The sequence below is a fragment of the Solenopsis invicta genome, chromosome 12 (assembly GCF_016802725.1).
Source record: "Solenopsis invicta isolate M01_SB chromosome 12, UNIL_Sinv_3.0, whole genome shotgun sequence".
Classification (NCBI taxonomy): Eukaryota; Metazoa; Arthropoda; class Insecta; order Hymenoptera; family Formicidae; genus Solenopsis; species Solenopsis invicta.
In genome coordinates this window covers 11,501,400-11,519,268 of record NC_052675.1, presented here as the reverse complement: position 1 = coordinate 11,519,268, position 17,869 = coordinate 11,501,400, and the positions used below count along the sequence as shown (strand labels likewise).

Below are 17,869 nucleotides of genomic sequence, written 5' to 3'. Positions count from 1 at the left end.
AAGTGAGAATATCATTAAAACATTTTGGCGCAGTCTACAAACTCAGACGTACAATAACGATCGCATAGAAAAAATTCGAATTAATATTTAAGTTAATAAAAAGTAAGTGTGTGTATATATGTGAGAGAGAGAGAGAGAGAGAATATTCAAAATTAATTTAGTCGCGCTCGAAAATATTCAGCTTAAAAATAATCGGATCTTAAAATATACTTTGTGCAGATATGTCATTTATGCTTCTCGTTCGATTTATCAGCGTGGCGTTTTAAATTTGTCGCGATACCTACACACAGAACGTTTTGCATCAGCGCGATAAATGTGACTTATCTGGCGGTTCTTCATTGCGAAAAACATAGAAAAGACATTTACACTCGTCAAATTCAAACATTGGGTTTTTTTTAAATAGAATAAGTGCCAGTTCATTTATGGTCAGAATGTCAGTGAATATCCATTTATTTAAGGCATTAACACTTTATCGAAGCACTTGCGACATGCGATTGTACTTTCAATTAAAACTAATTAGATGCTAAAAACTAGTTGCTTGCAATGCATGTTTTAGTCCTATAAATAAATCTCCTATAAATATTCTTTACATTTTACATAATGTACATTGATATATTTTTATATTTTATGTAAAATAGAAGTGATTCGTATGATATAATATTTTTCTATAAAATTAAAATAATTTTTACAACAAATTTTGTAGACAATAGAAACGCGTTATTATAATAACTTCTTTTTAAGTATAATAAAACAATGGTTTTGTATCTTTAAATTTAATTCTTGGATTTCTTAAATTTAAGTAAATTTATATTATTAATAATTCAATAATATGCTAAAATTAGAAAGACATAAAAAAATTCTTGAATTTATAATTACAGAATTTAAAAATAGTAAATATACTTTGTGTATTACATGTGCTGTTTCTTTATTTTTTTTTTTTAGTATTCAAATAAGACAGTATCGCAAAGAAGAACCGATCCGGAAACTTTGAGCGAACACGATTCGCGATAAGATTGTTTAGATATTAACAATTTTTTTTCTCTATTCTATATTGTGATACTGTAAAGACCTTGTGATATCATTACTTTATCATTGAAACATTGTGTTCAATTACAAGAATTACAAAGTCAATAAAGGATTTCTAGGTATCTTGATGATATTTTTAATTTAAATATCTTCATTGCTATAGTTGAGTCTCTTTATTCATTTCTTTGTTTATTTATCACTTGGTCTTATTATCTATGATGAGAGTATAACTATTTCTAATTATAATTTTATCTAGATTGTTTTATCGCTTAGAATAATAATTCTTTATTTTTTATTGCGACAATACAACAATGCCCTGTTATATCACGCTCCGCAAAGTTTCTTGTTTCGTTCGAGTTACCAGTTTTCGAAATTATGATTGTGCATATATTTACATTCATTACTTGTACGATGATAAATTAAAGCAATTTAAATATTTATAGTTGCTGGTCGTTACTTAAATATTGATCTGAAAGAATATGATATGAGTATTCGACTGTGCGTCGCGTCGTATCAAATGTAACAGTCTCAAGCTGGCGTTGTAACAATCTTGACTTTGTGAACGTGGAATCGGTTGAATAATATCTGATAGTCGTTTAAGAGGTCTGGCGACACGTTTGTCGCGACAAATGTATTTTCTATTTTTATCTTTACCTTATGTTCCTTGTAAGCGATAAAACACACTTACGGATGACGATAACATAGTTCGTCATAATATTAAAATAAAATATACAATAATAACAATTCGTCCTGATGTTAAGGTAAAATATAAAAATTAGGTTTTACTATTTATTAATTTTTAAAACGTGATATATAATTGATGACGATAATTTTTTTTTATTTTTTTCAAACATTTCTTGAGGTACAATTATATTTAATTAATTTATTAAATCTTTCATTTATCTAAGATATAATGAAAAAAAATTTTTCCAATGAAAAATTAACACTTTTAATATTTTTAATATTTATTTTTTTTACCCAAAAAACGAGAAAGAGTGGCTCACCCTCGCACATTTTGCAAAGAGTTAATGCAATACTTTTGTTTCATGATTTCTCTCGTGTTGCAACACGAAGATCTATTCATCGTAAATAATATACTAATCATTTACCTCAAAGAATAAAAAGATGACACGGGTAATAATTATTCTACGTTTCCTTGAATATTCGCGTCAGAGAAACGGCACCTTAGAAGTTAGCATCGATTTACCGACTCATTCGACGGACAAGTAATCTGCGATTTTCGAGATTACTCAGCACTGATTGGAAAATAATTGAATTATCCAACGGAGTTATCGCATTTGCGTCAGGACTGCCACAGGCTCGTGTGCCGTCGTCACAAATTTTCCTTTTACGTACGTCGGTCATATCGCGTCGCTGCGATGAAGAGGATAAGGCTTGTTCTACATAGCGCGCGTTAGCACGTTACCTCGCAGAGCCATTTATGAGCGCGCATCCGCAAACTTATCACGTTAGCTTCGTCCAGAGATCATAGAATGAAAACATTCTCTCGATACCACGCGCCATAAAGTATCGTGCAGCACAACGTCATATAAAATATCTAAAAGTCGCGTAAATCGTCGTTAACGATCAGAAGCTGCAATCAGCAATAATTTTAGGCTCTTCGATGTTGCAGATAAAAAAAGAAAACACGTATTTTACGTCAATTGTCATAAAATTTATAAATAAACGAGAATAATCTAAAGGAATCTTATCCTGTAATACATAAAGTTTATAAAGATAAAATTTATCTTACACGTTAAAGCTTTGACTCACGTATTGACAAATGATTTAATCGTTTTGTATTATCTAAAAATTATTATGGAGGACGGTGACGATTATTCCAATTGCTATTACGCGAGAATGCATGGCGCAATGAATGTACATCGACAAAGAGGCGATATACCGGTTTTCGTGGAATACGATATTTCTATCGATCGCGGGCCGCACCTGCCAAAAAGCACTCGAGTCACCCGAATGACCTGCGAACGAGAGACCATTTTCCAATATGAGGGGGGATTGAACCTGACTATAGATTAGATATAGTCAGCCATATACAGAAATCTAACCGTGATATCGTCGACGTAGCCGAAGAAGTCGGCGAATCCTCTTCCACTTTATAGATTCTCGCGTCCCGGATAAGAAAACGCGAAAGTAGGCCGAAAGGATTTCGCGATACTGCGGTCGCATATTTATCTCCGTTGATTTTTACGTGAGGATTCACCTGACATTTACCGTTGCCGGGTCGTCAGTCTGTCACTCGCGGATAAGGGGAATCGGGTTAAATTTATAATTCAACCTTCTCTCCAGAGTGGTAATCGCGTTATTCGCAGATCGGAAATATCCACGTACATCGTTACCCCACATAAAGTTTGACATTTCCGACATCAATCGCGGCTTTTCACGTATCTTATTGAAGTATCCTCTTTTTTTGCAGGCAAACGTAGCGACGATAAAAGCAAAAAGACAGACGCTTCTAGAAAACGTTTAAAAATTTAGCTTGTCCGTTTCTACCCGTCATCGAAACGGGTCCATACGTTGAAAACGTGGAGAGATCAATCCGTAATCGAATCGGTACGAAACGTCAAGAGAAAGAGAGAGAGAGGAATATCGGAGTATCGGTATCAGATTGCTAAAGAAACGCGAAGAAAACAAATACGATAACCCTGAGCAGCCCTCCTGCTCCCTTCTTGTTGACTCGGTGGACAATAATCATCGTGATTGCTGCATAATGACCGTCCTGGTTCACCGTGGTCTACGTTGCGACTTTCACGTAGGCCCTCCCTCTCGTTTACGTGTAACGACGTGTTATTGCGTGCAATATTTGAGATCTCTCGGAAAACAGCCGGTTTTTCCGTACGTGCCAACCGCGCAATGACAGCAATGTAATAATCGTGTAATTAATACGGGCAAGTTAAACGGCACGCCGGCACCGGTGTGTATTTAAACACACACACACACACACACACACACACACACACACACGCAGTCGTACGAAGTACTCACGTCCTAGATCGAACGAATTTCACGTATACCTCACGTACGCCGCGACTTTCGAGTAATTCCGTCGGAAACTGGGTCGCGCGCCGGGGGAAGCTATCGTGTTTTGACAATGAAGAGCCGCGCGAATAATCCTCTGACGGTGAACGCGATGTCGAGCGTCGGGGATTTGATGTGAGGCACGTCTTGGCACAGAATGTCCCGGAAGGAGGTATGTCTGAATCAACAAAAGATTCAGAAATTTCGACAGACGACTGTAAATCTGATGCAATACACTTTTTTTTACATTAAATAATCATTCGTCATAATTGGTAAAGTTATCACGTAGAGGTATTGCCGCTTGAAAAGTAAACGCAGGAGAAATTTTCTTTGATAACCGATGCTTTTTTTGTTTAATCGTTACCCTTTTTGCAATAAAAAAATACGTGTAGTCATCTAGTGGAACGTATGCGTAAGCTTACCTGGAAAGTTGTGGAAATAGCCGGTATGACTGGTTTAACTCTGCACTTGTCTGGTTACCGTTCGATGCTACAGCCAACGAAACCGTCTTATTTCCTGTTCATCTCTCTATCGATAAACAATAAAGAATGTAGCGTAATTAACACGCGCAATAATGATAAAAATATAAACGATTTAATATAATTTACACGAAAGTAAAAAAATATGTAGAATTTTATAACATTCTTGTACAAAATTGCTGAGTAAACTATGCAATGAACCTAATTAACGTAAGGAATTAGTTTACTGATATTTCAAAATTGTTCTGTAAATTATTCCCTTTCAACGTATTTCATGAAATAAAAATTACGCAAACAAGCACCGAATGTCTCTAACAAAATAGCGCAAAAAATACCAATTATCGTAATTTTTATTGACTCACACGTCGATCGGGTATAAATGTTCATTTGTTGCCCATAAAAACATTACAAGTAGTAATCTCTTAACCGTTACAAGAAAAGTATGTGGCTGTATTTACATTAGTTCAATTACAATGATTACACTTAGGAGTACGTGCTATTTACCTATATTACATATGTATATAGTCGTACCGATACAATAAATCGCAAATTATCAAAAGGTCATACACCACAATGGCAGTGGTCGTAATTATTTCAGTGACGGTTCGAAGCGCGTTTGACAATCGTGGCTCATATATTTCGTAATCGTTTAATCGAGGCTATATTAAAAATTAAGGCAGCACGTAAATCGTAATCAACTTATACGAACTTCCTTCAGTTCCTTCATGGCGAATTTCTTTTTCCGTGCAATTAACGAACCTGAACTCCGTAAGCTTTTTCGAGCCATTATTCGAACGCATTTGTGGCACGAGGGATACGCTTCATTATGATTTCTCTACCGGCCTTCGAAATAACGAGAGGCACTCGGTTCGCTTCCCTCAGAATTTTTCGCTGCAGCTTAACGAAGCGAAGCTCAGTAGGATCGAAATAGTAAGAACATCGGGCTTTGTCTGATTAGTTAGTCTACTCGGACGTGTTTCGCTCTTATTTACATTGGGTGTACATCAGCGCGTGTACTGTTACATACACGAGTTGTATAAAATACAGATAAGTATAATTGTGCAGCATAATTGCCGAGCGTAATAAATTTCTTCTGCTTTTAATTACATTACTTGGATGCTTTGAATAATACCATATTAAATAGTTTAAATTGAAAAGCTTTAAATTGCTTTAGAGCCACATTTAAAAAAAAACATGGAATACGCATTAGAAAGCTGTAGGAGAAGTAAAATGTAAAATAGTTCTAAAAAATGGGGACGTAACGCAGTATAAACTATTCGATCATACATTTTTGTGATTATCTTCTAAGTTCATTTTAAGAAGTGTCGAATTTGACTGCACGTTTTTGGCACAATAAGTGATTTAGTTCGATTATAACGATATCATCGTACACGGTTACGTATTTACAAGATTTGGATTGCCGGTCGGCAATCGATCGGTCCTAATAAATTCCATTTTTTTTATTCTACACGGGGAAAACGTTATATTACATCATCTTTGTTCACCGTATAACGGTGTTGGTCAAGCGATTAAACTATCTCTTAGTTCTTTTTTTTCTTTTTTTACAAGTACATGTACAGTATTTACAGGAATTCGAAAGAACAAATGTCAACGTTGTAATCGCCCGTAAGACATAGTAGACGGATCGAATAGTAAGATACAAATTATCGGGTTATCTCAGGTTGCTGGGTCATTATCGATTACTTTATGAAGACAACTGTGAATACTTTTACATTTAAGTTTTACTACGTGCATTGCCATTAATATCATAAGAAATATCTTAGATATTATTAATAAAATCGTCAAGAGCTTTTTTTGTTCTTAATACTTAAAAATTGTGGATTTTTTTGTATAAAAACAAATTTATTGAATATATTTATGTAAAATAAGAAAAACGTGTAAACAAGAAGACATAAACACCAATATCAACATTAAAGTTAAGTGTACATAGATAAAATTTATCTCGAGCTTTCTCATCCGAGATAAATCTAATCTCTAATTTGATCAGATAAATTTATCTCGGGTTTTTTCATCGAGTTTTCTCTGTTCGAGATTAATCGGTAAAGTTATTAAAATTATAACTAAATAAAATAAAGTAAATAAAATTAGTGAAAGAAGAAAAAACAACAAAAGAAGAAATGTAAAATCATATTTTTATTATAAAGTTAATAAACAAAAATTATATGCATTCGTCATCGCATTCAAAGTCTAAATGTGCAAATATTTATGAGAAATTACAAAGACGCAATGATGAATCGTGCACAGAGAGACCAAAAACTTGTCAAAACTTGTTAAACTTGTCGTTTAAATATCACGCAAGACATGAGAAACTATTTCGCCATTTTAGAAGTTAGTTTTGGAAATAAAACTGATCTCGGATCACGGCTTTCGAAGGACGGCTGCAGCGTAGATCTCTTGTGAATAATTAAAACTAAATTGCTCAACCACATTACTGGCTCGATCTTGCGGCAACGATTAGATATCTTATAAACCTAAGTAACTGATATTTAACGACGCGATGTGAAACGGAGAAGCGCGATGATCGACGTGCTTGATCCGCGGCTTGGGTAAATTTAACGGAGAATAAGGCGAAAAAGGCGAGGCAATCTCTCGCGGAGATATGGAAATCGGGTTAAATCGCGCACTAACTTAACGCTCGACGCACTACAGTATATATTTAAATCAAAAGAGAGAGAGAAAGAGAGAAACTGGTTTAATTCGTGTCACGTGATCCGTATATTCTTTGGCGAGATTGCCTGTTGCGGTTGTCTCGATGAGGATATCGGATCAGGTTAACAACTCGGGTTAATGGGTCGGTGCACGGGCCGGAATGTCGGGTTTAGCAAATTGTTTCGACGATTTTATACTATGTATGTGTCCGCTTGCCGCACGTGCTTGCGAATGAAATATAGAAACCGCGATACACTTCGCGTATGCGCTACATATTGTTATGAATATCGAGATGTATTTGTTTCTAAAAGAGTAAATTCTTATTTCCCTAAGGAATACTATCGCGATTCTTTTCTACATTTCAATCTTGGCAAAATATATCTAGATCGCTGCGGGTCTGTATGTACACGGTCGTCGTTAAAACATGTACACATCCGCCGCTCATGCCGTCGTCGTTGAACACATGAGAGACAGAGAAAGAGAGAGAAAGAGGGAGGACGACGATTAAAAACAATTATATATATATATATAGAGAGAGAGCATTACTTCGAGAGTATCGTCTTAAATAGCACAGCCTTTGCTAAACCCGCTTCCTTCATTCGCGTCGATGGCTCGTAAAAAATTACAATTGTCGGTTAACTTAACTCCTTTATACGGCGAAACGAGTAACTAACGGATCACAGCACCGCGAATTCACGATAGAGTTGTTTTCGGGTTAACAATAAATTCGCAAATTTCGTGAAATAACAACGGCGTTCCTCCAAATGTCTCGTTAATTGTATATATTCGGCTATCTACCGTGATGCGACGAGATTTACTGGGAATTCCGTCATTTAAGAAGCGATTCTTAAAACAAAGATATCGGAATGACTTATATCGCATTTATGCTCGAACCATCTCAGTAACAGGTTTCATACGATCGATTGACACGTAGATCGATCATTTGGACAACGCATTTGTGATTTGCGGTTTTTTTAGAGGAAATTTCTCAAAACATAAATTTAAAAATTAAGATGACATGTTCTTTGTATAATTATCTATACATATTTTTTCGTACATTTAAAACAACCGCATTTTTTAATTAATTAAGAAATTCATTTCAAATAAGACGTATTACGTACAACTTGCATCTCGTTGTCATGAAAATCGGCAGTTTACGAGATATTGCAAGTCAGCTTTGCGCACGGTCCAGCCGCGTGATGCTTTCGGAAAAGTGACCTTATCTATCTTCATTCGCGGCAAAGAAATAAATTTTCGAAGATTCGAGAAAGCCTCGCGAAACATTTCTCCCCCAGCCATCGCCGCAAACTTTTGCCCCGTTGTTGTTAAGTTCGAGCATAAATAAATACATAGAACCGTCGCGTTTCCCAGCACACAAGATTTATAAATATTAACAGCCCAAGTTAGCACGTTATGCCACCCGCGTCTACTCGCACAGTATAATGCACGTAAACCATGTAATACATGTACATACCCCGCATAATTTACACTATGCAATATAAAATCCGCTTTTACCAGCGACCCTTCAGCGGCACATGTCGAAATCCTTCGATATTATCTCTCACGTGAATTATTTCAAATCGATGAACACTCAAACGATTATCGTAATTTACGACTGTGTTTGTTTGCGCAAGCTGTCGTCATTTTTTTCCAGCCTGGAGTATTAAATTCCGTCGCGCGTAAATTTCAACGGGAAATTCAAAGATTAAAAGTTCCTCTTTTATTTAATTGTGTTTTTAAAAAATATAATGAAATGTGCGAGGAATTATTTGTTGCGTCAAAATGTTTGAAGCTTTGAATTTATTTTTGTTTACATTCGCAGTTACCGTGACAACAAACAGTCGCGATCGTAAAATCGAAGGAGTGCTTTCGATGCGATTCTCGATATACAGTGCGGTAGACACGGTGTATGACGGGCACCTGGCCCATCGATGGAGGGATGGAATGTATGCAATCAAGAGGAATCGATATGCCCGAGGTGGCACCCGGTGGATCCATTACTGTGTCGTTTTGTCGACCGATTGGGAACAAGGGAAAATTATTATTGTATACTTGTTGTATATTGTATGGCTGCCGTAGTATATACGGCGGTAAGTTGTTTCTGGTTCACTTGTGCGGTGAAGTTGACTTCTCTCGTTCACCGCGCCCCCACGACGACGTCACGTTGACCGACCTTATAACGGCGCTCGACAGCACATTGTAACTCGCGAATCCTAGGCGAGAGCGTTCGTCTGTCTTTTCCTATTCTAAATGCGCGAAACGTATCGACTTTTCTTCGTCCCCGGAGGAAAGAGAGAACGGGATTCCGCAGTCGACCGTGTCCTGCAACGGTCGAGCGGTTCCGCGCGAGCCCGGAAGGAGTTGCATCTGTCGTTTAACTTCGCTAATGCGTTCATTTCTTGTACATGTTTCGTACGACTGAGTTCCAATAGAAAATATTCGATAAATAACGGTTGACGATAATTAACTTTGGTGTAATCGGGCCTAAGAGTTAACCGGATCGATAGTTTTCGATTTGATTAAATAATTTTCATTGACAATTTAAATTGTGGCAGACTTATGTAGGCAGAAAACGAAAATGCAGTTAACCGCGATTAGTAACGATAATCGATATTGATGCAATCAGCCCTAAGGCGTCTCGAGAGAGATCGAATTGCGAGTACCAGGCACCGGATGAGATTCCATTGTTTGCCTTAAGAGTATCGATTTTCCGTGGAATCGAGTCCATTGCTTTGAGTGTCACTTGTGATCGCTTGTTGACTTGTCGGTTTGAGAAACCCGGATATACTAAACAAATATCCGTACATATAACCATTTTGTACAATGAGATGATTTAGTCAAGCCAGCTTTATTGCCGTTGCTCAAGATGTAATTTAAGTCATACGTATTGAAATTTAATTAATTAAAAGAAATATTAACAAAGAAATATACTATCTAAATTGAAATCAGTGTCATTCATTGATGTGTAGTGTTACAATTATGAGTATCACTATTCCTTGTCTTTCAGTAATTCCGATAAAAAGAGGAGTACTTTCATTGTTCGGAATCAGTATATTATCACTGAAAGATAGTACATATATCATTAATTAATATAGTTATAAGTATAGCACTGAAATTAGATTTCACTAATTTCGATTTAAAGAGCAATTATTACTGTGCAAGAATCTGTCTCAAAAATATCTTTGTTAGAGACTATTTTACAAATTTGAATGATTCGTTGAAAGAAATGGGCTCTTCCACAATTTTCGAAAATTCAATTTTGATACATTAGACTCATGTCAAATTTGTAAAGCAATTATTTAAAAGCGCGGATGCCTGGATTTCGCAATTTTTAAGAGAAATATTTTGGCGCATGATTTCTCGCAAAGAAATAAATACGTTTCGCAGGCAACAACGTCGAGATGAAACATCGAGACGTTCCGCTCCGGTGATGAAGACAAACGTTACATCGGATGTTTCGTGACGATATACTGCGATGCACTCGTCGAAAAACCTTCTTGCACGCTTCTTGAACGCTTGCGTCGCGACAACCAGCGTCTTCTCGTCGACGTTGTTTTATAGCGAGAGAAATTGATCTTAATTAATAAAAACATACATATATGACAAAATAAATTTTCTATTATATAACGTTGAATGATAATTTGCCAAAATTGAGAAATCCCATTGGAATTAAATATCACTAATTTAAAATTAAAGTTTTGTGTAAACTTTATCAATTCTCATTTTAATATAAATCACGTAAAAATTTATATTTTTATCAATTGTTGTGTAAAACGATTAAATTACAATGCCGTAAATAAATAAGGTGCAAAATATCTTTAACATGCATGCTGATAAATTTAGGAAATTATTTAGATTTAAACGTTACTTTTGAAGATTACTCCGTCTGTATTTACGACAAGAAATCTACTCAAGAACGATAATCAGCACGCGATAAATAAGGAACTTTGAAAACAATCAATTTCTCTCATTATTCGACAAATCGGGCGATTAATCGATTGGACGGTACGGAAGGAGCAGGACGAGGTCGTCGCGCGCAACTGCGAATTTTCTCGTATATTTACAAGTCGAAGGATTCGAGCGGTGCGAAACGCAGCGCTATCGGACGGATCTCATTATCGTCGGAGAATCGCAGTTCATCGATGTTGTCTCGATCGTGAAAATCCTTCGAGGTGTCCGGGATTCTCTCTTCGTCCAGGAAAAGATCCGATCAGTCCGCTCGCCGGAGTCCCGAGTTCGCGTCGAGACCTTGATAATTCGATCAACGTAGCCGGTTAGCATCTATAAAGACAAGATGCTAGACTGCCGTGGGGGCACGCGATTGTCAATGCCACTTCGCCTTTTGCGCGAATATATCCGCTCGCAGATTCTGCGCGAAGCAGATTCCCAGAATCTGAAAACAACGAGGACATTCCATTCATTGCTTTGTCGCGAACAATCGCAAGTATTAGAGACGTTTTCTTAGCATTTTCGCAAAATATTCACGAATGCCCTGAAATGCAGTTTATAACTTTTAAAAGTAGAAATAATACATCTCTTGCTGTCGTCGAGACGATTCTCAAGAATATTTCATGGAATGTTCTTTTAATTCGATAGCACAAATATCTATTTTAATCGTTTATTGATTATTAATTAAATCGTATTCGTGAAATCACTTATCAATTTTATATTTCAAATAATTGATGTATAAACAAGAGGCTGCACTCAAGTGAGTTTGCAAAAATGCTGAAAGTGTCTTATTTGTAACTATACAAATTTTCATATATAAAGAACATCAATACAACACATGAAATTGATCGGGAGACTCGGATAAAGTTTTCAGTTGGAAAAACTATTAAATTTATTTGGTACTACTTAGAATTAGTAATATTCGTGCTCACGGTCAATATGCGTTACATACAACTATAGCTTTGGTTAATTGAATGCACGCATATATGTATATACATATAATCAATCTGAATAATTAAATCGTATACATGGAGATGCAATCGATAAATTCTAATACAGCGAGCAATATCAACATGCTTTGGCATATACTTGACACATACGGAGTAAACGAGAAAATTCATTACGCAGAGAGTAAGCATGAATTTAAAATCCTTTAATGAAATTCAAGAGAGGCTCAATATATTACGCTGATAAACGCACTTGCGCCGCTTAGCTACATGTTATTACGTATCTCGCATCTACTTTACGTCTTCTCGCGTGTAACACTGCGAACGAAAAACATTGCAGTCAACGTTGCAAGCACGGGTAAAAGTCTCACCTTATTTCCTTTAGGGCATGCAACGGCTCCATAATACCAGCGGTCCGCATCGACGAATATACATCGCGAGAACACAGAGTGCTAAGATATCATTTTAACACTTTGAATCAATGACGGCAATCTTGAGCGACATAGAATATATCTGAATCGCAAATTGAAAATTAAGCGAGAGTTGCGCCGAGAGTTTGAGTTTTCCATTACGGGGCTGAATTTTAAAAGAATTTCAACTACCGCGAAACGCCCGAGCGCTTATCTACGAAATAACGTTTTTTTTTTTCAAAAATTCCCGTCTAAGATTTCCCATCCTCCGTTCCCTCGCAAATAGACACTTCATCATTCCAGTTTAGTCGGGTCAAGTGTTGAGCGTGCGGATTCAAAGTGTTAATTATTCGCGAGTCGAGTCGAGCCACTTCCACCGACGTACCCGTTGCAAGTTTATCGATGCGTGCCGAGGATCGGAGCTTATACTTATGCTAATGTATTTTACCAGGCATATACCTCAGTGAACGCTGTGCCAACCGCACCGCTGGCAATCGCGAGGAGATTTCGTTCTATCCACTCCTCGCCGGCCTGTATGCAACCTTTTTCGTAAATCACTTTGGCGACCTCGAAGTTCTGTAAAAAAAGAAAAGGAAACGGCTACTTCGCTTACCGTCGGTTGTCCCCGCCCCTCCCCCCTTTCCCCGCTGTTACTATCATGGCTGTTAGTCCAGGACAATTTTCCGATGGCGATGGCATTAGTTCCGTGAAGGTTTCCGTAGAGAGAAAGTGAAAGGATAACTGCACCGTTGTTTATGTAACTCCGGTTTACCGTCGATCGCGTCAATCGGTTGCTATTTTAATGCGCGCGTGGCGCAATCGTTTTAAATGCTCGTCGCGACGCGCGTTTCGCCATTTACGCGAATTGCAGCAATAATCGATCCTGAATTCAACGATAGCCAATAATTCAAGCTACCTCACTGAGCGCGGATTTTTTTTTAAATTTAGACGTACACATTCTCCGTTCGGTATATCACGACTTCAATCTTATTTTGTCTTTAAGACGAGGGATTTATTTATCACCAAGGAATTATAACGTTTCGAAAGATTATACGACGCGCTCGAATAATCGCGTAAAAACCGCTCACGAACGAGAGCGAGGATAAAATCCATGGTGATAACTCTCAGTCGCGGCGACCCAGGACGAGAACTCGCGAGAACACTGAAAAGGTCAGACCGTCCTCGCTTTTACATCCCGGCCGCGCTGGCTCGACCTCACTCTTCGTTCCGTTAAGTGAAAACTCAATAAGGTACTTGGTCCGGTCGACGCGTTTCCTCTCCGCGTTTTTCACGATTCCGCCGCGAGAAACTATATCACCCGGCCGGGAGAAGCTCGTCCAGGGCGAGCGAGAGAACGGTAACGTTACGGTTATATACGAGAATGACGTTCTTAAAGAAGCGATATCCCGACTCTCGGTCGTGATCCGAACAATGAATTTCGCCGCTTAAATTTTCCAGCGAAGTCTCCGGCCGGTAACTTCAATTTCCAATCATATAAAAGGTAGCAACCTAATTTATTAGGCCTGGGCGTGGAGCGCGGGCTGCGCCGAGGGGAGGCAAATCGAGCTGGGATCCAAAGAACGAGGAAGAGGAGGAGGAAGAGGAAGAAAACGGAAGGGGGATTGCAACAGGAGGGAGCAGAGGGCACCTATGAACTCAGAAAATATATATACATACATACATACATACATACATACATACATACATACATATATATATATATATATATATATATATATATATACACACATGTTAGAGCGGCGCGCAGAAGGCGGAAAGGAGAAGCATGTATGGGGCATTTACAGAGTCTAGGTGAGCGGGGGGAAGGGCAGGGAGCCTAAGTAACAAGCCCATTCTGTTACGCTGTGCCTTGCGCGTTTACCCTCAAGGAGTCGGGGAGTAACTACGCGAGGCTTTCAACCCGCTACTTCATTTACACTTTCTATCCTTCTCCGCCAGGCAACTTTTCCTCAGCGTCGCCTCCTCGATACGCGGGTGATATTGTGCGACTCCCTCATTAACGGGGCGTTAGATGCCCTAATTACTTAAGAGTTTTCGTCCCTTCCTCCACCGTCGTAGGAGGACGACTACCGCCGGCGCGGAAACTGTTAATTTATTTTGGCTCTTCAACGTCGCGCGCGCGCGTGTCAAAGCGGCCGACGATGCGTGCGATGACAGCGACGAGATTGGGGAAGACCGAAGGCGAAAAATAGACGACGGAGGTCTGGTGTGTACCCAACGTGACTTTGGTTAAGCGCAGTTAATTGAGGCTCTGACGGGGTGTAAGCTACGAGTGGCGAAAATTTTTCAGCGGCGGGCTGAGAGAGAGAAGATTAATTTGACGGTGGAAAAAGTCGCCTTCCGAGTCGACGTGCCACTCGTTTCTATTCGTCTCCACTGTTCGTTCGTTCAGCTACTTGCTAACATTTCTCACGACGGGATTCTTTCCCGGGCGTTTTTTCGGACGTCGCGCGCGACAGCAGCGCGGCGCGATGGCAGCCTCCCTATTTTAGCGTATACTATAATCTGCTGTATTAGCATAGATAACATCGCAATTCTGGCGCGGTACAATCGCACGCGCTCGCGCTTGCGCGCGCGCGCGCGCTAACGTATAGATAAGCGCGCGATTATAGCGTAGCATAATCCCGGGCTCTAGCGTAGTAGTATAATCCCGTGATTTTAACGTAATATGATTCTGTGCCTCGACCGGTCGGTCGGCCGGCCTTATACGTAATTCTGACGTATAATTGCTCGAGCGATGTTACTTTAGGGCTACGATACCTTGCGATAATCTTCCTCAATCAGCATAAAGAACCGTCATAAATCCTGGACGTTCGGTTATGCGGAAAATCGCCACTGCAGGTGCAATTTTGCATGCGCTTTTCGATCGCGCGGAAATACGTCCTGAACTTTTTTTTGTTCGCAAATCAATTTGCCACCCCATTGAGTCGTTTGTTAATTTTGTAGCTACATATTGACAAAACCGACGGTTAAGTTAATCGCATTTTAATAGCAAATTTAATTATGAATTTCTCGATAATTTTCGATTAAACGTGTCAATTAATGTTATATTAATGCGCGCCAGTTTACCAGCCGATATGTCAATATGCAATCTTGTTGCAACGTAATTGGATGCGAACACCGTCCGAAATAACAATAAAACTCGTCGGCCGCGAAATTGAAATTTGAATAATTAGCATGGAATTAATACAGTCGCTCTAAGAGAGAGAGAAACGCTCATGTTTATGACGCGTAAACTGGTTCTTCGGACGTTTGTTGCGCATCTGAGTGAAGTATTATAATCGTTCTAGCCGTCAAGATTATGCAGCGGGTCGGCAGTAATTTACCATACTGATTACAAGACAGGAAAAACTCCGGTATTATTCCATCGCGTGTCAGCTTCGTATAACGCTTTTATAGAATAGTTGCACGCTCCACGCGCTTATGACTTACACTCCTATCTTCATTTAAAGTATATAATGTGCTTAAGTATGCGGAAAGTGGCGTTTCCGAGGGAAAAGGGGACGAACGAGGCGACTATCGTATTCGAAATCACGCGACGCTTTCCAAACGACGGATTGATAATGATAATTGAACGAGGGATACGTCGGACAAACGTGACAATTTGCATAAAAGTACCGATGCACGTATAAATGTAATTCGGGAACGTATTGGTTAGATAATTATAATTCATAAAATGTAATTAATATAAATGTTCGCCGCATGTATCGGCAGACATTTGAATTTGTTGCTCATTCATTGACGGTTTTTGCAAAATCAAATCTATACGAGTACACCTACTTCAATCAGAGGTACGTACACAATGATGCGCGTTGCACAATGTACTCGCGCAAATGAATCAGTCGTAATAAGAATTGTGTTTCGTTACGCGGATTTCTTTCGGACGGCTACGCTTCGATAGTTGACTATACCGTGCGTTGCATACGTGTTTTTTTTTTATTTAAAAACGGGATATACATAGTACTTACCGTATCGATTTTCCCTCAGCTGTCATACATCGATACAAAATGCATCGCCGAGAATACGATATACACGTCATTGCTTGATACTTACTGTTACCTGACCCATATAACGGAGAGATATGTTTAAACGTACGAAAGATAATATGACCGAATACGACAAGCAATACGCTATTGAACAATGTAAGCAAAAATGGGAAATAATAACGACATATCAATTTGTACAAAGAGATTTCATGGGACATTATTACGAGTCGCCGGATGTCCTTTTCGTCGCATCGATTTCTTTTCTGGGTAGATCTCGACATCAGAGTTGCAATAAAAAAAATATCGAGCTTTGCGATCGAAAGGGCATTCGGCGGTGATTTTCGAAACGTCCCTATGCAGAATTTCACGTCTACATCTAACATACATGCGATCACGTTCGTAAACAGCGAATCGTCTTCACTGATGTAACCGAGAAGCTGGGAAATCGCAACGTTCTCGCGCGTGTGCCTGTAATACGTATAGAGCCCCGCGGTCGCCGTCGCAGTCGAGATGTGCCGCGCGCGAAAAGCATCGCGCTTAATGGAATTAAAGCTTTAACTGTAAACCACTTTGCATCGCGCCGTTCGGTCGATCGCTCTCCGCCTGGCCGCCTCCTCGCGTTCTTGCCCAAGTTTACTTTTTCCGGTCTTTGCACCGCGCCGTCGTCGGCGTAAAAATGAATCGATCGGCACGTCTAGAATATTCATCACACACGTACGCCTTTAGAAAGGTAAGTAAGGCAACTCCATTGAGAGAGGCGTAATAGCGCGCGTTACGTATTAGACGGTAGAAATACACGATCGTGCGCGGATGTCACACCGCGAGTGCAACGAACGATAGTCTGTACTTTCCTTTCCCTTCCTTTCCGTGACAGCGCGCGGCGGCCGCCGCGCTGCTATCAATCTCCGCGCGATATTGGGACGCGTTATATTGGGACGGTATTTCTACCACCGCGAGAAATTCATATGCGCCCGCGCGACGCGGCGACGGCGCGGCGGTTTCCCCTGAAAATCCTCGTTGCCTCGTATTTCTCGCGAGATTCTTCGTCGCCGCTCAAATAAAATAGGAAACACTCGCGGAAATAGAAATATCACTCGCGGATTGCTGTTTCCGTAGGCAACTGTATTTGTAAAAATGTATTTTGGAAAAATGTATTATGCTGGAGAATCGGCATCTAAACGTGTCTGCCTTCTTGAGAATTTCTTTTAATATCCTAGCTCGATCCTTAACTCCTCGTTTAAAAATATGGCGTTTTGATTTCCGGATTTTCCTCCAAGCGAAATATTTCGATCGATCAGCGCGTAATTTAACGACAGGTCGATCGTCGGTGAAACGAGAAAGTTGAG

General features: G+C 39.1%; 1 protein-coding gene across 3 annotated transcripts in view; it reads right to left on the bottom strand.

Moving 5' to 3' along the window:
- Window positions 1-4,873: 4,873 nt before the first annotated feature.
- Window positions 4,874-17,869, bottom strand: part of LOC105208213 (tetraspanin-5) — a 119,390-nt gene continuing 106,394 nt past the window's right edge. For 2 of the 3 annotated variants that reach the window (XM_026135325.2, XM_011178008.3), the window contains 2 exons: window positions 12,976-13,092; window positions 4,874-11,604 (listed from right to left, as the gene is read on the bottom strand). In XM_026135325.2, coding sequence (XP_025991110.1) covers window positions 11,536-11,604; window positions 12,976-13,092 — 186 coding nt within the window. In that variant the 3' untranslated portion in view covers window positions 4,874-11,535. The remainder of the gene's footprint in view (window positions 11,605-12,975; window positions 13,093-17,869) is intronic. The other variant, XM_026135324.2, reaches the window with a different exon arrangement.